The sequence below is a fragment of the Leopardus geoffroyi genome, chromosome B3, assembly GCF_018350155.1.
Source record: "Leopardus geoffroyi isolate Oge1 chromosome B3, O.geoffroyi_Oge1_pat1.0, whole genome shotgun sequence".
NCBI classification, from domain to species: domain Eukaryota; kingdom Metazoa; phylum Chordata; class Mammalia; order Carnivora; family Felidae; genus Leopardus; species Leopardus geoffroyi.
The window spans coordinates 58,792,612-58,816,694 of NC_059337.1; the positions used below are offsets into that span (position 1 = coordinate 58,792,612).

At 44.9% G+C, this 24,083-nt stretch overlaps 1 protein-coding gene and 1 long non-coding RNA gene across 3 annotated transcripts in view; both read right to left on the reverse strand.

Annotated features, from left to right (window-relative positions):
* The window catches only part of LOC123583088, an 18,277-nt gene extending 10,330 nt beyond the window's left edge, over positions 1 to 7,947 (reverse strand). The window contains exon 1 of one of the 2 annotated variants that reach the window (XR_006704733.1): positions 7,901 to 7,947. This is a non-coding gene — a long non-coding RNA (uncharacterized LOC123583088). Of the gene's footprint in view, positions 1 to 4,476; positions 4,679 to 7,900 lie in introns of those variants that run through there. The other variant, XR_006704732.1, reaches the window with a different exon arrangement.
* Positions 7,948 to 19,921: 11,974 nt separating this feature from the next.
* SORD (sorbitol dehydrogenase) overlaps positions 19,922 to 24,083 on the reverse strand; it is a 35,117-nt gene continuing 30,955 nt past the window's right edge. The window contains exons 8-9 of the mRNA XM_045449882.1: positions 22,239 to 22,360; positions 19,922 to 21,344 (exon numbers count right to left, since the gene is read on the reverse strand). Of these exons, the coding sequence (XP_045305838.1) occupies positions 21,179 to 21,344; positions 22,239 to 22,360 (288 nt within the window). The 3' untranslated portion in view covers positions 19,922 to 21,178. The remainder of the gene's footprint in view (positions 21,345 to 22,238; positions 22,361 to 24,083) is intronic.

Genomic DNA, 24,083 nt, shown 5'->3' on the forward strand with positions numbered 1-24,083 from the left:
TCTTTATCCACTTATCCATTGATAGACACTTGTGTTGTTTTTATGTCTTGGCTAATGTAAATAATGCTTCTATGAACATGAAAGTGCAGATGCTATATATACATATATATATATATTTAATTTTTTTTAACATTTATTTATTTATTTATTTATTTATTTATTTATTTTGAGATAGAGCACAAGCCAGGGAGGGGCAGAGAGAGACACAGAATCCCAAGCAGGCTCCAGGCTTGGAGCTGCCAGCACAGAGTCTAACATGGGGTTCGAACCCACAAACTGTGAGATCATGACCTGAGCCGAAGTCGGATGCTTAACCCACTGAGCCACCCAGGCACCCAACAGATACCTTTTCATGTTAGTGTTTTTGTTTCCTTTAGATATATTCCCAGAAGTGGAATAGCTGGATCATATGGTAGTTCTGTGTTTAATTTTTTGAGGATCTTCCATACTGTTTTCCACAGTGGCCGCACCAAATTACAATCCCACCAACGGTGCACAAGGGCTCCCTTTCTCCACAGTCATGCCAGCATTTATTATCTCTTATCTTTTTGATGATGGTCATTCTAACAGGCGTGAGGTTTTAGTTTGCTTTTCCTTAATGACTAGTGATATTGAGCAGCTTTTCATGTACCTATTGATCTTCTGTAGGTCTTCTTTGGTCCTTTGACCATTTTTTAATGCCTGAGCAATCAAAAGTTAAGTCAGGAACTTGCATTAAAAAGAAAAAAAAGAAAAGGAAGAAAGGAGGAAGGAAGGAAGGAAGGTGGGAGGGAAGGAAGGAAAGTAGATCAGGGATTGCACTATAATATGAGAAAATATATTTGCAATAGGTGGTGATAATTAATCTACCTATTTATTTTTTATTTTTTTAAATGTTTATTTATTTTTGAGACAGAGAGAGACAGAGCATGAGCAGGGAAGGGGCAGAGAGAGAGGGAGACACAGAATGTGAAGCAGGCTCCAGGCTCCGAGCTGTCAGCACAGAGCCCAATGCAGGGCTCGAACTCATGAACTGTGAGATCATGACCTGAGCTGAAGTCGGACGCTTAACCGACTAAGCCACCCAGGCGCCCCTAATCTACCTATTTATCAACAGCATCATGCTTACTGGGCCTCCAGCCCTCCTGCTCCTCACCAGGTGCACAACCAGTTATTAATCCTAAACTCTAGTCCCTTAAGTCTCGACCTTAGCTTATTCCCAAATCTGGCCCATCGGTGCCTGACTTATTCCTTTTTAAGGACTGCTCGAAGTATTTATCTGCCTCATCTTAACTCACCTCTCCTTTCCAAACTAGAGAATGTTGTTGATATGGCTGTCATGATTATCCATAACGCTCTCTATTCAGTCCTACCCTACCTGCCATGCTAGCGTCTGAGGATCTCCTGAAGACTCCATGATCACTCTTGCCCAGACACCAGACCATGCCAAATACATGTCCAGCTGGACAGAGGGATGTGCCTTCATGATCTTGAATAGCCTCAGGTGACACAGCCTGACTCCGGGCTCCAGCCAGGTTCTAGATATTAACCCTATGCGTAGGGGCTCCTGGGATAGATAAGCCAGGAAGAGGCAGCCACCAGGCAATGTGCCTTTGGGTTGAGAAAAATGAGGTCACTGACTACATAAGTGGCTGTAGGGGAGAGGATAGACTCTGGAAAGTTGTGTAAATGAGAGAGGCCACAAAAATGTCTCAGAAAAAGAGGACTGGGGAAAGGTGACTTAGAGGAAATTCGTGGAAACATTAGCACTAACAGGGTGAAAGAGAACAAACCTTCTCTATGTCAGGTCACAGATGTTGATCTCAGGCCGTGGGACAAAGCCCAACCCAGATTCTGCCTTGAAGGGAGAGAGGTGAGGATGAAAATGGAACAGGGATAGAGAAGGAATCAGGTAGGTTGGATGGCAATGGGATTGGGGATGGAGAAGATGAGGGTGAGGACGAGATTGGATGGAAGAGATTTGGGGTCAGGTGGGAAGGGAGTGGACAAGATGAGGAGGCACTGAGGCTGAGCTCTGTAGGAAAGGAATGAAGGCTAGCTCTTTGCCTCTTTTGCCAACTTTCCAGACTGAGCTTCTGCCCCAATTGAGAGAGGAGAAAGTTGACAAGATGTGGAAAACTTCCTACTCATTTGCTAAGGCTTTTCAAGTAAGTGGAACCAACCTAGCAAAGTAGTTAAAAGTAAGGGCTCTTGAGTCAAATTGGGTTTAAGACCCAGCTGGGTGACCTTGAGGGGTGCCTGAGTGGCTCGGTCATTTAAATGTCTGACTTTTGGTTTCAGCTCAGGTCATGATCTCACGGTTTGTGGGTTTGAGCCCTGCATTGGGTTCTGCACTGACAGCATGGAGCTGCTTGGGATTCTCTCTCCTATTCTCTTCGCCTGTCCCCTGCTAGTGCACACGCATGTGTTCTCTCTCTCTCTCTCTCTCTCTCTCTCTCTCTCTCAAAATAAAAACATAAAAAAAAAAAAAAGACCCAGATGGGTGACCTTAAACAAACAAAGGAAACTTTCAGTGCCTCGTTTTGTAGGTTACACGTGTTCAGGCAAAAATAATGTGTGGAAAGCCCTTAACTGTGCCTGACACCTAGTAATATTGCTCCAATTATTACTTTAATTAAGAGAAGTTGAGGATCCAGAAGGCAGAGCTCCATATTTGAGGAGTTTGAGTGTTTAGGTCTTGAGTGATGTCAAATGCCTTGTTTGTAGTCCAAGCCTTTCCTGTGTGACTGCTCCCCCAACTTTGTATCTCCCTAAGAACAGAGAGGAGGAGGCTTGCCCTACCCTCTAGGGATACCAAGCCCCCAGATCATCTGGAAGTCACCCCATCCTGGCCTTGTCTGAAATGGAACGTGACAAAGTGAGCTGACTACTTCCTTGCTGCCCAGTCTTCAGAATTCTATAAAGGGTGTGAGAATCTCTGCAGCAAGTTTCACGGGAATTCTCTGCCCTGGAAAATGACCTCAGATAAACTGTAACATGAAGGCACTCCCTTTTCTGAGAATGAGAGATTGGCAGTGAGAGTCTAGGAGAGACTGCCCAAAACATTAGATGCTGGAATTAGACCTGGGTTCTATTTCCAGCTGTCCTACTAAAACCACTGTGTGACCTTAGGGAAGTTACTGAGTTCTCTGGGCCTCAGTTTCTTCACCAAGTAAATAAAGGGATTAGGCTAAGACCCCTTCCAGACCTAAAATTTCACTATTCCCTTCTACACTCCTCATCCCAAGTGAATGGAAGCCCCTTATTAGGAAAAAGACTTCCTTGGCTTGTCATTTAAAGTTCAATTGGCTAGGGAAAGGGAACTGACTTTTAAGGGTTTATATGTGTTAGATCCTATGTCACATTTACATAAATTTCTTCATTTAATCCTTATAATAGCGTTTTGGATGAGATATTATTGCCCCCATTGTACAGAGGAGGTACCTGAGGCCAGAGAACAAATTGTCCACAGGTATCCAGTAACAGGCAATAACAGGATTTGAACCCAGGTCCCACGAAATCTCGGAATCTTTGCTCTGGCCACCCTGGTGCCTCTAAATGTCTAAAACCAGAAGGCAATCAAGAAGCGATCAAACTATAGCATGGTGCTGTCTATAGTTAATGATACCATATTACATATTTGAAACTTGCTGAGAGTGGATCTTAAAAGTAGTCATCACAAGAAAAAAAATTGTATGAACTATGTATGGTGATGAATGTTAACTACACTAGCTGTGGTGATCATTTCAGAATATACACCATATCAAATCATTAGGTTGCACACGTGAATGTCCATTGTAACTCAATAAAAAAGGGGCAATCAACATTTTTATAATTTGTGTCTCATCATTAATTGTTCAAAAGGTATTCATTGAGCAACTGCTGCGAGCACAGAGCATATTAGATCACACAGGGACTAAAAGGAATTCAAGACACACTCCTAGCCCCCCAGGAGTGGAAAATCAGCCCAGCTCTTGGGAGGAAGAGCAATACCTCTTGCAAGCACAGTACTTGTGCAATGTCCCTCTTTTCTGTTATGCCGTAAGCAACCAGAGGGTAAGACCTGTGCCTCTGCTGTTCACTGTCATTTCCTCACTGCCTAGCACAGTGCTGGGCACAGAGCAGATTCTCAGAGGGTATTTATTTGGTGAATAAATAACAGTGCACAATAAGTGACTGATTAAATGCCCAGATGAGTGGGAGAGCTGTGAGGGCTGAGGGAGTTCAGAAAAGGTCTCTGGAGGAGGCAGACTGTGAGCTGAACTTTGAAGGATGGAAAAGGTCAATTGTACAAACTCATCTCTGGGCCGGAGTCCACTCCTACTGGTCCAGTCTTGAGCTGTTTCCCCTCCACAGCCAGACCTTCCTCAGAAAAAGAGAACATCTCTGAATTTCTATTCCCTTTGGATCTGCTGACACCAGTGTGGTATGGCCACTTTGTCAGTGTCAGTGACTTCTGAAAAAGGGTTGTCATCTTATGGGAAACAAGAGTCTCACCTGGTCTGGGTTCAGGAGAGGCTGACATCTTTGGAAGGCAGAGACTTCGGGGGATAAGCTGGAGAGGTCCCCAGATGGGATGGAAGGCAGTTAGGGCCGAGTTTTCTGGGAGACAGGAATACCAATACCTGGAGTGGTGGAAGTAACAGGCAAACAAAGTAAAGGAATTGCCCTCCAAGTCAGGCCCAGGGCTGGGTTCCCTATGCTCTCTTCATTTAATTTTCTCTGCCACCCTGTGAGGCAGCCATAGCACCCAACCGCAAGAGAAGAGTTAATTAAGTAAGCTACAAAACCAAACAGAATAGGGGCGCCTGGGTGGCGCAGTCGGTTGAGCGACCGACTTCAGCCAGGTCACGATCTCGCGGTCCGTGAGTTCGAGCCCCGCGTTGGGCTCTGGCCTGATGGCTCAGAGCCTGGAGCCTGTTTCCGATTCTGTGTCTCCCTCTCTCTCTGCCCCTCCCCCGTTCATGCTCTGTCTCTCTCTGTCCCAGAGACAAATAAACGTTGAAAAAAAAAATTTAAAAAAAAAAAATAAAAAAAAAAATAAAAAAAAAAAAAAAACCAAACAGAATATTACGTAACCATTTACAATGAAATTTTTTAGATGAATAATCTCATACTCAGGATATTTGGAAAATTATCTCCAGAGTCCTTAGTCTTTTGTCTAATTGTTCAAAAATACAAAATATTTCTAATAAGATGAAAAGAGAAACATTAAAAATGGATTCCAGTACAAACAAAAGTCTTTTTGGAAAACTGTAATTACAAAAATTTTGTAAGCATATAAAAATGGTTAAGATTTGGGGCGCCTGGGTGGCGCAGTCGGTTAAGCATCTGACTTCAGCCAGGTCACGATCTCGCGGTCCGTGAGTTCGAGCCCCGCGTCAGGCTCTGGGCTGATGGCTCAGAGCCTGGAGCCTGTTTCCGATTCTGTGTCTCCCTCTCTCTCTGCCCCTCCCCCGTTCATGCTCTGTCTCTCTCTGTCCCAAAAATAAATAAACGTTGAAAAAAAATTTTTTTTTAAAAATGGTTAAGATTTATTACTAAGTGAAAATAAATCATATCTGTGTTTCGATGGTGACTATGAAAATATTTTTTTATAAATTGTTATCAGTGGTGTTCTCTGGGGGTGGAGAACAACTGAGAATGACTTTCATTTTCTATTTACATATTTCTGTGTTTTTTTAAATACAAAATATGTATTATTTTCATAATCACAAAAATAGAGGTATTTTCAAATTATAACTACATATAAGCAAGGACTGGTAGCACAGAAAAATTCAAAGCTGATGTGTTACAGTGACGACTGCTGTCAAGTCAAAATTTGTATTAGAGCTGATTGTGCCAAAAGAAAAATTTTTTCAAAATCAGGGTTTCTGTTTTAACCCATTAAGTGTGTGTTAGTCTTTTTGTGCCGCAATAGAAAACTATAACATCCTCTAACATATCATCCTGTTTATTTCACTTTCTATAACGTCTCAATCGGCAAGGCTCATACTTATCATCTCTTTCCTTCCAGTCACCACCTTCAATTAAACGTCAACTCCATATCTGTCTTAGCCACTTCTATGAAAGGACTGACATAGACTAAATGCTTGGAAAATTGAAGAAAAAAAAAATCAGTGTTTCACCACCAAAAAAGAAAAGGTGGTTAAAAGGAAACTAAGAAGGAAAAAACAGTGGGATAAATGCTGAAGAATTACAAATATCCAATTGATTAGCATTTATTCTGAAAGAAAGAAAAGAGGAAAATATTTTTGCCTCCCGAAGGGAGCATATGGGTGATCCTTGAAAATTGCTTTAATATCCTTCAGCATAGAAATCCTACTTCTAAAAATCCTACAGAAATATTTTATGTATTTATACAGAAGGATATATGTACCATAAAATTCACTGTATTTATAAGGGCAACATATTGTAGAAACCTACACACCCACCTACAGGATAATGATAAAAGATACATGATGATATATGGTACATCCATACAATGGAATAATATTAGCATTAAAAAGAATGAATATGGTCTGCATGTACTGTCACAGAAATACATGTAACCAGGATATGATCCCATTTTTGTACAATTACATCTATGTAGATATAAATACATAGAATGTATGTCCAGTGTTTGGGGTATATCTGTGAGGACACACACCAAATTATTAACAATATAGGGTTCTATGAAAATGGGGATTGAGGTAAGGTAAGGACATTTTGTTTTTCAGCTGAGTTAAATCTCCATTATAGAGGAGAGCAAATAATCAGCAATGCCAAGAATGCTAGCATAGAAAGCCTAAATAGAGCCAAATTAAACAATGAGTTGATCATAATGCAAACCACCCCTGCCCCCCCCCCCCCAAATAGTAGCTAAACAGAGACAATAACAAGGTACAAGGGCAACTCTGTGATCAAAAATATCACAAAGAAAATGCAGCATCACTGTGGTTGAGGGAATGGTCACTGGAGCTCAAAGCCCCATGTGCCAATTATCTCCATTCACGTTCCATCACTACACTGAGCCTCAATTTCCTGCTGAATGAGGAAGATGAGCAAGATGAGATAATGTTTTTAAAGCTCAGAGAGCCACTCAATCCTCCATAACATTTCCCTGCATGACTACTTGCCAACTCTGTAAATTCTACGATGAGATCAGGTAGAATCTCTGTACTTGGTGCAGTACTTGGTGAATGGTTAGGGGGGTTCTGGGAAGAGGTGTTTTAAGATGCTGGAGTAAGATTTTTTTTGAGCCTCTCTTTTCAAGCCTGGGAAGAAAAGCCTGAAAGGCTGAAAGAAAAGCCCCACAACATGAAGGAAAAGGAACTCGAAATGTAAGATAAAGATCCCAGGAGATTTTGTCACTTGAGGAGCATATTTCAAGGAATGGAAACCCTGAAAGAATTCACCAACACAGGCCACGGGCTATAGAAGTAATTGATAATGACTGTGGGGACATGAACACAGAAGTGATTTAAAACACCAAGGTCTAATTAAATGGTGCATCAGCTTTGATATCCTGAGAACGAGTAGGCAAGGGAATAGTGAGGTTCACAGGGTTTTCTAGACAACCATATGATATCAAAGGGTTAGTAAAGCTGGGGAGGAAACTTAAACTCACATTTCTCTAAAGCAAGATTAAAATATGAAATTGGTAGTAGAAAGGATAAAAATATTCCACTAAAGCTTCTTATGCTAAAAACCAGTTTAAAAAAACTAGAAAGATGAGATGATGTTCTCCTCTGACCTAATTTTCAAGGACCTAGAAAACACAAAGTCCTCCACAGAAACAGCATACAGGGAAAAGGAAGCAAATGAAGAAAGCAACCAAAGCGGGCTGGAACACACCATAATCACAGCCATAATGAGTACCCGCTGAGTTCCTCTGACAGAGGAAGGGAAGGGTCGTTGATGATTCAAAAACAAAACTCACAGGGAGCCTGGGTGGCCCAGTTGGTTAAGCGTCGGCCTTTGGCTCAGGGCATGATCTCACGGCTCTGGCGGTTCGAGCCCCATCAAGCTCTGTGCTGACAGCTCAGAACCTGGAGCCTGCTTCAGATGCTATGTCTCCCTCTCTCTCTCTGCCCCTCCCCCAGCCCCTCCTCCACTTGCGCGCGCACAAGCTCTCTCAAAAAAAACAAAAAACAAAAAAAAAACACACATTAAAAAAAAGTATAAAATAAATTTAAAAAAACATAAAATTCAGTGCAGTCAAGTCCCAAAACACGTGGCTAAGACCAAAAGTTGCGAGATGCAGATAAGCACCAAGGACTGGCCCGCTGTTGGCAGGCACTCAGCTGGTCATCAGACAAAGGAAACGATTAATTAAAAAGACCAAAAAGTAGCACAAGGGTGCAGCCTTATGGCTGGCAAACAGCTGACTTCTCAGACAGTCCTTGAATGACCCTGGGGTGTATGATGTAACAGACCATCTTGCCTAGGCCAGCCCAGGGGTCTTCTGGGGGTCAGGGGTCTTCTGGGGGTCAGGGGTGGGGTTGTAACTGTTTGAGATGGCCCCCTCCTTCTCCCTGCTTCTGGCAACTGGCTACAATCAAAGGCCTTCTGGGAACAGAGAGTGTCTCCTGACTCAGGAGCACATGCCACACCGCTTATGCTCTTCTGCAGTTAAACCTGAAAGCCAGTGAGTCGTGATTCCCTTATTCATTTTCTTAAATCCCAAAAGTGGTACATGATCCTACTTAAAAAAAAAAAAAAATCAATCAATAAAGAAATGTATATGGTTTTATTTATTTATTTATTTTTGAAATGTATATGTTTTAAAAAAGAAATTCCTCATGTTATCTTCCCTTCAAATAATACAAAAAAACCTCAAGAGTTAGGTGCCATTAACAGTTTGGTATCCATCCTTATAGATATTTTTCCCACACATATTCAAACATACATATGCATGTGGTGGGGGGGAATGGTGCAAATTATTTAACTTCTGTACCTCAGTTTTCTCAGCTTTAAAATGGGTGGAGTTGTGCCTGTGTGGCTCAGTCCTTTGGGCGTCAGTGCAGGTCATGATCTCAGTTTGAGGGTTTGAGCCCCACATCAGACTCTGTGCTGACAGCTCGGAGCCTGGAGCCTGCTTTGGATTCTGTGTCTCCCTCTCTCTCTGTCCCTTCCCCGTTCTCACTGTCTCTCTCTCTCAAAAATAAATAAACATTAAAAAAAGATTTTAATGGGGGGAATGATACTAATCCATAGGATTATTTGAGGGTGATATGAGTTAATACATCTGGCATTCTCAGAAGTGTCTGACCCATAGTAAACCCTTGGGCATTAGCTGTTAGAATGTTCCCTCATTCTTTTTCACAGCAGCTTAGTGTTCTATTGTACAAATGATAATGCCTCTGAGAGGGGTTTTACTGACCCTGCTACAGATGCCCAAGAACACATGCAAATTAAATAGCTCTCCTAAAATTAGTTGGGGTGGAGGGGATGTGCTGGTCCCAGAACCGAGGACTCTGCCTTGGATTCAGTGTTGTTGTTGTTTTTTTTATGTTTATTTCTTTATTTTTGAGAGAGAGAGAGACAGAGCACAAACAGGGGAGGGACAGAGAGAGCAGGAAACCCAGAATCCGAAGCAGGCTCCAGGCTCTGAGCTGTCAGCACAGAGCCAACCCAGGGCTTGAACTCATGAACAGTGAAATCATGGCCTGAGCCACGTTAGACGCTTAACTGATTGAGCTACCTGAGCCCCCCGGATTCAGTGTTGTTCTTACCACACCACAGGGATGCCCACAATCCCTCTTAAAAGTCAAAAAGTCTGGCCTGAGCAGCTGGTCCCCATCTTATTTGGACTCCAGTCTGTCTCATGGGTCTTCAGGGCTGGGAGCTCAAGGCTCAGGTGAGCCTTCCTCTTGCTGCAGTCTCCAGACATGCCCCTCCTGGGTCCTTGGGGCTTGACTTCCCCTTCTATGCTGTGAGCCATGCTGAGGGCTCCTGGCCACTCTGGTGTCAGCTCAGGCTGATGGGCAGGATGGCAGTGGCTGGGACCAGAGAGTGAGAGGTCTAGCTGCTTTTCAGGCTACGGACATTTCCAGAGCTCGTTCTGAGTGTGCCAGATGCTAGCCAGTGAGGGATACTTCCATGACTCCTGGAGTCCCTGTCCCACTGGATGGATTGCTCAGGGCTTCTGGACTCAGGGCCTCCTCTGGGTGGTCTCAGGGGCAGAGCAGGGCAGGCAGGTAAGAGGCAGCTCCTGAGTGTAGTTACCTGGTTCCCGATCCTGCGCTCTGTTGGGCCTCCAGGTCTACTTCTAGTGCCCTTGCCCTGGAGGGTTTATGGAAGAGCTGAGGGTGCTGGGTCATGCCAGGCTGAGGCCTTTTCTGCCACCCTGGGAACTTCTCACAATACTTCCGAGCACCTTTGCAGACTCTAGGCTCAGACCTGGAAAAGTCTTGGGGTCAGCCACTCTGCTCATTTACCACATGAAGAGATAAGGTTTGGTGAGGGAGGAGCAGGGGCACAAGCACTTATTAAGCACAATCATGGTGTCATTCACCAACTTAAAGACTTCAAAATCGAAGCTCTGTCCGGCGGTTTAGATCCACTTTCATCAGTCCTTACGGTTGCTTATCAGACCCCAGCCACCAAAATGGTGAAGCAGATTGAGAGGAGGTATGCTTTTCAGGAAGCCTCGAACAGTGCAGGAGATAAACTTGTAGTAGTTGACTTCTCAGCCACATGGTGTGGACCTTGCAAAATGATCAAGCGTTTCTTTCATTACCGTTATGAGAAATATTCCAACGTGGTTTCCTTAATGTTAACATGTATGACAGAATGTTGCTTCAGAGCATGAAGCCAAATGTATGACAGCCTTCCAGTTTATTTTTAATGCTTATTTATTTTGAGAGAGAGAGAGCTCAAGCGTGAGTAGGGGAGGGTCAGAGAGATGGAGAGAGAGAGAGAGAGAGAGGGAGAGAATCACAAGCAGGCTCCACACTGCCAGTGCAGAGCCCAACTAGGGGCTTGAACTCAAACCGTGAGATAATGACCTGAGCTGAAATCAAAAGTTGGTCCCTTAACCCACTGAGCCATCCAGGCACCCCTTCTAGTTTTTTTTATTTTATTTTTTTTCAACGTTTATTTATTTATTTTTGGGACAGAGAGAGACAGAGCATGAACGGGGGAGGGGCAGAGAGAGAGGGAGACACAGAATCGGAAGCAGGCTCCAGGCTCTGAGCCATCAGCCCAGAGTCTGACGCGGGGCTCGAACTCACGGACCGCGAGATCGTGACCTGGCTGAAGTCGGACGCTTAACCGACTGCGCCACCCAGGTGCCCCGAAGTTTTTTTTTTTTAAAAAGAGACACAAGGTGAGTGAATCATCTGGAGCTGATAAGGAAAAACTTGAAGGCACCATTAGTGAATTAATCTAATTATGTTTTCTGAAAACATAACCAGCCATTGGCTGTTTAAAACTTGTAATTTTTTTATGTACAAAAAGACTATATATCCCAACTATCATCTGATTATAAGTGACAATGAAATATTAATTCTACTCTTAAAAAAAAGACTTAGAAATCACTTTATTCTGTTTCTATGACAACCTTGAGCTAGGTATTATTTTTCTTGTTTAAAGGATGAAGAACCCAAGGCTTGAAGAATTTTAAGTGAGTTGCTCAAGGTCATAAGGAAATGGAGTAGCCTAACATGTACCTACCTACTTCTGTCTTACTGTAGGGAGGTCACGACATCTAAACACCCCACTACCTTTACCACACTTCCTTTACCACCTCTTCCAAATGCTTGAGAGATTTTCTCCAGGCAGGCCCATAACCAGACATATACTGGATGACAGAAACACCTCCCCAGCCAACCACCCCAACAATGTCTATCTTTCCCTTGGAAACATCATTCCCTTTGGAACCCTATTCTGAGAGAAGGCAGCATGGCTTCAGGGAACCAATGAACAGGGCAACAGTGTTCCTTGGGTTCTAGTTCTGCCGGGTGTGCAGTGAGATGTGGGAATTTCATACGTGGTACCAGGAGAAGCCAAGTCGGTTTGACTCCGGGAAGCTCTGGTTGGAGCCTGTCTGTCTCCATGCTGTGCCAAAACCCCAGCTGTTCCTCAGAATCAGCAGCCCCGACCTCCAAAAGCCATAGCTGAGTCACTGTCTTCACCCTGCCCTGGATTACTAAATCCTTTGCCTCTTAGCTTTTTCCTCATCCACTCTTTCATAGGTCATGTGTTGTCCTCTTTCTGTTTATTGCTAGCAGTTTTTTCAGAAATTCCTTAGAATCTTAATCCTTGATACTGTCAATGATGTCAGTCCCTTATCATCCCACCCCACAAAGTGGGTGACTCATTTCAGTGTTCTTGAAAGCACACAGCACAAATATATAAGCACCCTTGAAAATCTGTATTGTTAAGGTGTATAAGCACATTATATACATATTTGATAAGAGATTAAAATAGTAATATGATGATTTTTATTTTTTTATTTTTTTTTAATATATGAAATTTATTGTCAAATTGGTTTCCATACAACACCCAGTGCTCATCCCAAAAGGTGCCCTCCTCCATAGCCATCACCCACCCTCCCCTCCCTCCCACCCCCCATCAACCCTCAGTTTGTTCTCAGTTTTTTGTTTTTTTTTTTTTTAATTTTTTTTTCAACATTTATTTATTTTTGGGACACAGAGAGACAGAGCATGAACGGGGGAGGGGCAGAGAGAGAGGGAGACACAGAATCGGAAACAGGCTCCAGGCTCTGAGCCATCAGCCCAGAGCCTGACGCGGGGCTCGAACTCCCTGACCGCGAGATCGTGATCTGGCTGAAGTCGGACGCTTAACCGACTGCGCCACCCAGGTGCCCCTGTTCTCAGTTTTTAACAGTCTCTTATGCTTTGGCTCTCTCCCACTCTAACCTCTTTTTTTTTTTTTTTCCTTCCCCTCCCCCGTGGGTTTCTGTTAAGTTTCTCAGGATCCACATAAGAGTGAAACCATATGGTATCTGTCTTTCTCTGTATGGCTTATTTCACTTAGCATCACACTCTCCAGTTCCATCCACGTTGCTACAAAAGGCCATATTTCATTTTTTCTCATTGCCACGTAGTATTCCATTGTGTATATAAACCACAATTTCTTTAATTAATATGATGATTTTTAAATCCCTCACTCAGCAGACAAGAGTCCTTAAGAGTCCTACAAATTGTCAAATTCTTGGGGGGGTCTGAGAATCCAAAATTTGCATGTTAATAACTATTCCAGTTTATTCTACGCCATGTGGACTTGCATCGACTTAAGAGAGGCCAGAGCCAAAAAGGAACATTCTACACATACCACCCTCACTCCCTCCTGGTGACTTAGTAAAGTTTGGTGACTAGTACCCAGAGTCCTCTGGCATTGAGGTTTTGCATGGTGGGAAGAGAGTCTTCCACTGTTCCATAGTAACCCAGCCACAGTTCCCTATGAATTCCATGCCAGCCCTTTACAGGAGCTGTTTGTTGTCATCCTTGCAGTAGTCCCAGAGCTAGAAGGGACCACTGACTATTCTTAAAAAAGAAAGTGAGCCATTTGCAACTACGTGGATGGAACTAAAGGGTGTTACACTAAGCGAAATTAGACAATCAGAGAAGACAAATATCATATGACTTCACTCATATGAGGACTTTAAGACACAGAACAGATGACCATAAGGGACAGGAAGCAAAAATAATATAAAAACAGGGAGGGGGACAAAACATAAGAGACTCTTAAATATGGAGAACGAGCAGAGGGTTACTGAAGGGGGTGTGGGGGGGGGGATGAGCTAAATGGGTAAGGGGAACTAAGGAATCTATTCCTGAAATCATTGTTGCACTATATGCTAACTAATTTGGATGTAAGTTAAAAATATTTAAAAATTAAAAAAAAAAAAAAAAGGAAACTGAGGCACAAAGAGGTGGAGACTCATCCAAATTTACAGATGGCGAGGTCCAAGCCTCCTCCCAAGACTGGCCTAAAGCCAGAGAGCCAGAGGCTTCATGGCCCCATCCTCAACAGTTCCTGAAAGCTTCCCTAGACTCCAGAGTTCTCCCACATTGTACATGGCCTGGGGCACCCCACTCTCAGATTCTGTTAGGTAGTTTCAACAGTATTTTGTTTTCCAGTCTAACCATGTCATCTTTAAAATGTGTATGCCCTTGAGGTGCCTGGGTGGCTCAGTTGGTTAAGCGTTCAACTTCAGCTCAGGTCATGATCTCATGGTTCGTGAGTTTGAGCCCCACATCAGGCTCTATGTGGACAGCTCAGAGCCTGGAGCCTGCTTCGGATTCTGTGCCTCCTTCTCTCTCTGCACCTCCCCTGCTCATGCTCTGTCTGTCTGTCTCTCTCTTAAAAATAAACACTAGGGGCGCCTGGGTGGCTCAGTCGGTTGAGCGTCTGACTTCAGCTCAGGTCATGATCTAACGGCTTGTGAGTTCGAGCCCCGCCTCGGGCTCTGTGCTGACAGCTAGGAGCCTGGAGCCTGGAGCCTGGAGCCTGGAGCCTGCTTCTGCTTCCGTGTCTCCCTCTCTGCCCCTAACCCACTCACATTCTGTCTCTGTCTCTCTCAAAAATAAACATTTAAAATAAATAAATAAATAAACACTAAAAAAAAAAATGTGTAGACCCTTTAACCCAGCTATTTTCATTTTAAAACATAACTCTAGAAAGCAACGTATGCACAACATAATCACTGCAACTTTATTGTAAGCCCCAAGCCCTGTAGACTATACAAGTACCCAAAATATTGTGGTTTGCTTTGAGTTACAGTACATCCACGCAATGGAATATGGTGATTAAAAATAATGATGTGTTTAATTATTGACATAAAAAGGAATTTAACAATCTGTCAAATGAACATACTTTATTAAATGAAAACAAATGTTAAAACAGTATGTAGAGGACAAATGACCCAGTTTCTTGAACATAATAGTGACATTTAGGGGCGCCTGGGTGGCTCAGTTGGTTAAGTGTTTGACTCTTGATTTTTGTTCAGGTAATGATCTCATGAACCATGAGATGGAGCCCCGCATGGGGCCCTGTGCTGACAGTATGGAGCCTCCTTGGGATTCTCTCTCTCCCTCTTTCTCTACCCTTCCTCTGCTTGTGTGCACATGCATACACACACACACACTCTCTCTCTCTCTCTCTCTATCTCTGTCTCTCTCTGTCTCTCTCTCAAAATAAATAAATAAACATTTAAAAAGTGACATTTAAACAAAATGGAGGGAATCTATAATAGATTAAAAGAAACTTAAGGGGACACTTGGGTGGCTCAGTCAGTTGGGTAACCAACTTTGGCTCGGGTCATGATCTCACAGTGGGTTTGTGAGTTCAAGCCCCACTTTGGGCTCACTGCTGTCAGCCTGATCCACTTCGGATCCTCTGTCCCTCTCTCTCTACCCCTCCCCCACTTGCACGCTCCCAAAAATACATAAATACTTAAAAAAAATTAAGAGACATTAGCCACGTGTGTTTGGATCCTAGTTCGAGAAAATGATGTGAAAAAAGTCATTTTTCTTTTAGATAATTAGGGAAAGTTACTCTTGGATTGATGGAGTGATGGAGTGTTGGATGGTATAAAGCAATTACTGTTAATTCATCAATTACTGTTACTCATCAATTAGAATTGTGATTGTTTTTGTTTTGTTGTTTTTCCATTTCAGTAGATTTATTTGTTCATTTTGTATTTATTTTTTCAAAAATTTTTTTATATTCTAGTTAGCATACAGTGCAATATTGATTTCAGGAGTAAAATTCAGTGATTCATCACTTACATGTAACACCCAGTGCTCATCCTAAGTGCCCTCCTTAGTACCTATCACCCATATAGTCCATGCCCTGCCCACCTCCCTCCATTAACCCTGTTTTTTTTTGTTGTTAAGAGGGAGTTATGGGCGTGCCTGGGTGGCTCAGTCGGTTAAGCGCCCGACTTCGGCTCAGGGCATGATGTCGTGGTTCGTGAGTTTGAGCCCCACATCAGGCTCTATGTGGACAGCTCAGAGCCTGGAGCCTGCTTAGGATTCTGTGTCTCCCTCTCTCTCTGTCCTTACCCTGCTTACACTCTCTCTGTCTCTCAAAAATGAATAAATGTTAAAAAAAAAAAAAAAAAAGAGGGAATTGTGATTGTTAAATAAAGTGCTAATCTGTTATGGGGGGAAATGGGGGAGGAAAGTAGGTAAAGTACATTCCCATTTCTGATTATAAATGCATGTGCATGCTTTATATGTATAGAGCCACACAGAGGAAAGCTGGAAGGAAGTTCTCCAACTTATTAGTATCCTTGGAGAACAGATTATGCTGATTTTCTCTTCTTTTTACTTATCTGCTTTTACTTTCTTAACAATGCAAACCTGTGTGAGAAGGAAAAATACAGATACCATTATCTCCTGGTGACAAGGGCTCTGCCAAGCAACTGAACAGTTGAGCCACTTGGGATGCCTGCAGGGAGGAGGTGCTGAGGCAGGTCTGTGGGAGAGGCCTCCAGGACCAGGGAGCTGGTGGCCGGTACACAGAGAGCCTGTGAGGTCTGGGCAGGGCACATGCGGCTTTAGCACCACCCTCCTGAAGGCTGGAGCTGGTCCCAAGGGAGCTGCATCCTGACTGTGCCTCCGTGGTGCTGTGCCCAGAATAGGCCCACTTTTGGCCCAGGCCCACTTTCTTCCCACAGCTCCCTCCTCACTCTGGATGGATTCCTGGGGTCCCCCATCCATCTATCCCCCACTGCTAGGCTGTGTTTCTGCCTCCAGTCCTATGCAGAGCACAGAAAGGCCAATCATTGACCACCAGCAGGGAAGTCGGTGATGGAGCCAGACCTCCCAGGGCCCAACTCTGGGCTACACAGTCCCCTTCAGGACTATACATGGGAGCCTAAGGCCAAGCAACAGAACAAGGTGATGGCCAGGATGTAGGTGTTTCCACAGGCAGCTTCCTCACCCCCAGCTTCCTCTCACCTCCCTCCCTCAGGCGACTTCTTCACACACACAGATGCATACACAGGACTGGCACTGAAACCCAAGAAGGCCCCTCACACCTCCACCCCAAGGACCACCCCCCTAGGGTCCTCTTTCCTCAGGGCCTTGGGATGATGGGAACCCTGTATAATATCATAACTAAACTGATAGGAGTTCACTCCTTGATAAGTCGTAGATAGAAATGCCAGGTGAATTGTTGCACAATGTAATATTTATTTGCAGCAAATAAGGAACTTAAGGGGAATAACTTCCAAAGCCGTAACTCCCAAGCAAGGGTGGATGAATTCCTTTTATTTATGGTTAGGATGAATATTTAAAAAGGGGGTCTTTGTCCATCATACGTAGAGACAGGCATAAGGTTGTACATGGGCCTTAAGAAACATGCCTATACACATATTGTATGTTATGTAAAGGAGGAGTGAGGTAAAGGTGATTGCCAGTCATTCCAGAGGTCACTCCATGGTTCATTTGTGCAGGCTCGAGTGGGGGCTTTAGCTGAAACTGGTCTGTGTGGTCTGGGCTGGCTGGGTCTTATCAGGGCAGTCTTTATTGCTTGAGTAGTTTTGGCTTCCGTTATAGGATGTTATGGTCTTTTGGCAAAGTTGAGAGATAAACTGGAAAGAACTTAAGGGAAAATGTAGGACAAAGGTCAGTGAGTACAAGCAGATGGGCTGTAAAGATTAGGTCTATGGTGACAATATCAGTGATGATAGAGGCCTTGAGGTCGTCTGGCCCACTCCTCTATTAAAAAGGGAGGAAACCGAGACTCGGATTAGGGAACTGACTGGGAAAATCGCAGTGAGTTTGTGATGCGCTCAGGATTAGAAAGTGTTGTACTGTTCCCACACCTAGTGTTGTATGGGAAGTGTTGAATCACGATATTGTACACCTGAAGTTACTATTACACTGTATGCTAAGTAACTGTAATTTAAATAAAAACTAAAAATTAAAAAAAAAGAAAAGAGAAAGTACCCAGGAATCCTGGCATCAAACCCTTTACGAAGTGCTGTCTCTTGTAGGCTTGATGGGTCCAAGACCCTGAAGACAGAGGCTACTCCCCAATCCCACCACCCCCACCGACGATTAAGATCCACCAAGCAATCTCTTGGCAGGAACACCATCAGGCACCTGGAGAAGGAGCTCAGTGCCTGACTCCACCAGGGTTTTACAAGAGGGGTGCTGAGAGTGGGGGTCAGAGACAGTTGGAGCACAGCTTGCAGCTGCGACAAGGCAGCCACTGCACCAGAGAACACATGCTGCTGTCTTGAAGGTACTTCCTGCAGATGAGCTCCAAGCCAAGCCACTTCCCTGCCACCCTTTCCTCATGCTGCTCCTCTCTGAACTCTCTGGGATTTGGCTATGTGAGTTGGGGTAGGGGCGGTAGAGATTTGCCTGCTACCCGGGGATGTGGGTCCCTTAGTGGGCCTTCTGTATTCCAAGCTAGGCTGAGATCATGGACAGAGGACAGTTCTGGGAAAACAAATACCTAATAAATCCTATTTGCTTCCAACACTTTGAATTTCTGGTCCAAGCAATTTCCCCACATGCCCCCACTGCTCTCCTAAAGGGAGAAAAATACGAGCCAAGAAGGAAGAGGCAGGACTGTGTACAGAGAAGTGAGCCTGGGGTGGCTTGAGAACCAGGGATTGGCGGTCCAGAAGTGACTCCACATTAACATACAGTGACTTCACTGTAGCCAAAGGTGGATGTCAAGAGAAGTTGCTGGAGCTGTGTCCACTTTTCTCCTTTAGGGCCCATGGGCTAGCCTCCCCTTTCCACCCTCCAGCCTGCCTTCAGGGTCCTTCTTCACAGCTCTCCACCCACACACCCCACCCTAGTGTTGGGAGTGCCAGTTGGGTGGGGTCCTCTGTTGATTGAAAGCCAACAAGGTGCCAGGCACTAGTGATCACAGAGGCCGACAGGGCCATATTCCTGGTTCCGGGACTGATTCACTGAGTTAATCAATATTTATTGAGCACTAAGTGGAGACGGCTGAAGAATCAATGCCTGGGCTTCCTGCAATTCCTTCCAAATGTCAGTGGGGAACATTTCAACAAGGCCGCAGGGGTGAGGGAGCCAGGCACAGCTCAGTAATACCAGCTTGGGCCCTCTCACCACCCAGAGGAGTCACTGAGTGGGCAGCCCACCCACAGCCCCTCCTCTCCTATCACCCTCGCTGCCCCTGCTTGGGAGCTGTGAAACTGTCTAGTGGCTTAAGAGCAGTGAGGGGATTTGGCAATGGGAAGTATTGTCTGAACGGCCACTTTCCATCAGGTCATTCACTTCATCACTGCCCTGGTGGCAGCAGCACGAAGCCCAGCCAACACACCAAGCAACACTGGACTTAGAAGATCCAGCCAAATCACAATTGTGAGATAGGTCACCCATGCCTTTGTCCTTGGTAGCCCCACCTTCCCAGGGTCCCCTCTGTAGCTCCTAAGTCCTTCTCAGTTTCAGGGGTCTTTTCCCTCCAATAAACCACAATCAAAGGAAAAGTGGCTACTTGTGAATTTAACAGTGAATCCACCTCCCTCAGGAGCATTTCTGTTGGAAGGCTTCCATCTAGAAGGGGAAGGCCTTCTCATTCCTCATTCAAGGAACTCTGGGCACCAGAGCTAGAAGGAGTTAAGAGGAGGCAGCTGGCAAGTCTGCCCCTGGAGCTAAGCGGAACACAGAGAAGAAAGTACAAGTGGGCTCTGTGGCTGCTGAGTGTGCACAGAAGTCTCAAGACTCGCCCCCTTCCTCCAGAGAGAACATGAGACAGGAAAAGCAGTGGGTGACTTTGAGCAAATTCCTTGATGTCTCTATTTCCTTAGCTGTAAAATAATCTGACGTATCTGGCTTGCTGTGAGGATTAGAGATCATGAACATAAATTTCCAAGTTAATGAAATTATATTTGATGCAGAAAAGGTGTCGCTTTCAAAAATCCTGGGTCCTTCCCTTTGTTAAATGGGTAGCCAGAGTCCATTCCTCCCTACAAAGGGGCACAAACAGGTGGCAGCAGTCAGGTACCACAAGCACAATTTATTACCCAAAGCAGTTTGAGGAATTCCAAGCAGCGATCATGGCCTGCCCCAGTCACAAGAAAGCCAGCACCTCTTCAAACTCACCCTCCACTCCCAGCTGAAGTGAAGGATTAAAAGGCTGCAGCCCAAGTTAGGTCACAGCTACAATATCCTCATTCCTGACCAATAGTCTCAAAGTCACAAATGGGCAAAAAAGTGATTTGGACCCAAATCTTACCCAAGAAAACCCCATGATCAAAACAAGATCGGAGAGATCATTCAAACAGAAAGACACCAAGAGCTTTATTTAACAGCTGTGAAGAGGAAGGCTTTCTGTTTATAATTACCAGAATTAAATGGAATTGTCTATCATCAGTGAATGTGAAAGGAATGCTAACCCTGTGGGGTGGGAAGACGGGTGCACTGACCAGACACTTTGGGGGCAAATCCTGTGAGGACCCCTCCCCCGTTGTCTAGTGACAAAGGAGCCCTCAGGGACTGCCCCTGAAAGCAGACAGGTGGGGGTGGGGAGCGCTGGGAAGGTAGTTTAAGTTACAGAGAACCCTTAGGAATTCAAGAAAAGGTGATCTTTAAGCAATATTGAGAACTTGCCTGGCTCTTTTTACATTTGGAGAATGCAAGCTGGTTGGACCTTATGAGGGATTTCAGCATTGTTTTGTTTTCTTGATAGATTTAAAAATTATCCTAGATGCAGGAAGGTCAGTCCCTTAAAGTCTTTTATCATCAAACCAAATAGCACTTATGTCTAGAAACACTGTGCTCTAAACTATAAAACTGCTGAGAATGCTTCATCCCAGACCCTGAGCTGAGATTTTCATGAAAATCAATTTCTGGGCCAGTTAAGTCTTGATAAAGTTACCTCTTCATAACTCAGCTCCCATCCCCACCTGGCCAGTCGTGGTGGAACCAGGAACCCAATGGGCGGATTTCTTTCCTTACTCAACTCAGGCGCTCCAGGAAGAAGGGGAGTTCCCAGTACCTACACCAAACTCTGCTCTACTTGCTGAACTTTGCTCTGCATGAACAGGTCATTCTGGCTGCAAATTCCCCCAAACTGTCCCTACTTGTGTTTTTAAGGCACACCAATTCCTCCATGTAAGGCTTTCTGCTTATAATGAATTGTTTTCATTACTCAAAAGAAACTTCTGTATTCAAAGCCCATCCCCCCCTGGAGATACTGGGGGGTGGGGGGTGGGGGGTGGGGCGGAAATGGTGAGGGCAGAGCCCAATTAATATTAGGGATTCTGGTCATTGGGGTCACACTTAAGCATGACTTTCAACCCCAATCCCTTTCTGGATGTTTCAAAGGCTTCCAGAGCTTTCTCCAGAGGAAACCTATGGGTGACTAAGGGCTTTATATTCACAGACTTGGATGCAAGCATTGAAATCGCCATCGGCCACCTGTAAAAAGATCACAAGTGTTACATTCAACCTGCAGGAGGAAAGAACTAGGTCCCCAAACTACCAAGCACAAGATCAGCTTGGCCATTTTTATTTATAGCACTGTGGTCCTGGCGAGTCTATTCTACAGCCCAACGATGGTGGAAATGATCTTATGACTTGCAACTTGGGAATCCAGAGTCTGATCCCAAATGCTTCCACCCCTCTGCAATGTCTGTCACAAAGCTTAGAATTCCTTTGGCATGAAGGCATAAGGCATATGGAGGCCACTGTGAAAAGGCAGATTAGCCTCAGAGAAGGAGCTCATGATAACCCAGCCACACCCCTTTGCAGCTTGACTTGGCAGAGTTCATCAGAAAAGAGCACTCTGCTGAAGGAATGGTCATAGACGGTCATAGACAGACGCTAGTAGGGAAGGTGGTCCTGGGAAAGTTCCCCAGATGGGGAGAGGGCAGAACCACAGAACATGAGGTGGGGTGAACTAAGACCCTCTCACTTCCCAGGGTGGGCCCTGGGGCTCTGGGCTAGAAACCAAGGGGCTTGAGTTCTTGCTGTTCTGTTGTCCCCTTTCTCTCCTTCTTCCCTTTAAAAGAGGACAATGAAGATGTGGCCACTTGAGGAAATGGAAAAGAGAGGGCCTGGGTGATAAGGGGCAGACATCCAAGAAGAGCATGCTTCAAGATCCCCCTCCTTGCCTCCCGCTGTCCATCCTTCCCTCTGCCATCTCTGCCCTCTTGTTTGATGCTCTGTCTTTGGATCCCTACCATGTTGCGTGGCTGTCAGTGTGGTAAGGAAAAGTCCCTCATGACTAAACAAGAGAGGATCCTGTTTCCAGAGGCCACGCTCGGGTCTTGCTGGCCCTTCACTACCCTGGCTCACCCACAACATACTCACGTGTTGCAATATCGAAACACGCCCTTGATATCCACCTCCCGGGTGGCTGCGTGCACGAGGGGCACAGTGGTCATCTCAGAGCCCAGTCCTACGAGCACCAGGGTCCCACCAGAACGAGTCGCCTGAAGAGGAGATAAGACCAAGAAAACTCAGAAGATCAGAAAATGCAGACTTCTCGCACAAATAAATATCTGTTTGCATCAGGTGAGTACCCAAATGTTCCAGAGAATAAGATTCTTTCTATACTGGTGAACTCTTCCATATGTTGACCATACTTAACAGAGCAGCAGAGTTATCTTCTGTGAAGATCCAGAGGAGGACCAGGTACACTGGGAGCACCCTCGGCTGTCTACAGCCTCCTAAGAAATAGCCAAGTTCTCCAGACCCCAGTGAGAAATCTCCCCTACCAACAGTTAACCTTCAGGCCCTGAGCATCTTTCAAAGCTTTACTAATTCAGTACCAGATGTTGGTTCAGGTACAACCTCATCTCAGCACCTGCCCCTCCTCCAGAATGTCAACCCCATAAAAGACAGCACTTTGGTCAAACCTCTAAGGAAGCACCCTCTTGGTGATAAAACTACCCACCACATACAAATGGGGAGGGCCATTAGAATTCTCTGGCTTAAAGACTGCCTTACACACACAGGCTGGCTGGCATTTAGAAATATTTTTGTTCCAGAGACATTCATCCTAACAGTATCAGCCACAATAGGTTTTGTCTGCCTTGAACACCTATCTGCCTTATCAGTTTCCCTCCTTAGAATGGGCCAGAGAATGAAATTTCTCCTGACAATCTCCACTCATTCCACTGATTCCACATGAGTGTTGTGCCTCCACCAGAGATTTTTGGGGATCACTGTGGTCAGTACTGTGAGAGATGGAAAAATAGTTCATTTTCATTATAGTTGGGAGCAGCTAGCACTTACTGGGACCAGTCTAACCAGTGGAGCTGCAAAAAGCCACACATCACAGCCTATGGGGGGAAGGAAATGCCATGAAGAGAAGCCTGCAGAATGGGGGTGACTTTGGACTCTGCACTTTTGAGCTATGGGACCCTCTCAAGCAGCTTCCTCATGTATACGATCAGGATGATGCTTCCCCGGTGGGGCTGTTAGGATAAAAATCACAGTTCTCGGCACTAGGATGGGCTCATCGTTCAGCATGTTTTCTGTTTTTATTGAAGCACAGGGTCACTTACAAACCACTGTGACTTATGAACACTGTCAGTTAGGAAAGGCGCTCTCACCACTGGAAAATGTTGCTATCCCCACTGGAAAAGGTGGGGTGGGGTGGGAGGTGAGGTCAAAGTTGTGAGTGAGCCACAGAAAACTTTTTTGAGTGATAAATTGTTTAGAAAAACTGTTTCCCCATCAGTATTTCCTCTCTACCTAGTGAGAAGGAGGAATACTACCAAGCTGGCCATCCCAAGCTGCCAGGAGGCCAGCTATTTGCAGACCACAGGCAAAGGAATGCTTGGACTACCTGACTATTGTTTTGTGGGTGGGACCTCTGCACCAAGATGTCATGAACTCTACCCTAAGCATTTGCCATGTTTCTTCCCAGACATTTTCTAGTCACAAACCTGCCAGGAAAGTGACTCTCAGGTGTGTCCATATAAGATGCCTCCACCTAACCTGCCTGTTGGTGGGGTGGCCTGCAGCACCCTATAGCATCTGTCATGCATAATGGCTCTATTCCCCACTCAGGAGAGGTACTGGCTTCAGGCCCAGATGCCTCAGGTAGCCTAGCAACCGGGCCCCCACCATCAACAGCTGGAGATAGATGCCAACTGTTCCCAATGTTCTCCAGGCAGGGGAGAAGAAGAGAGTGTTGCATTATGAAGC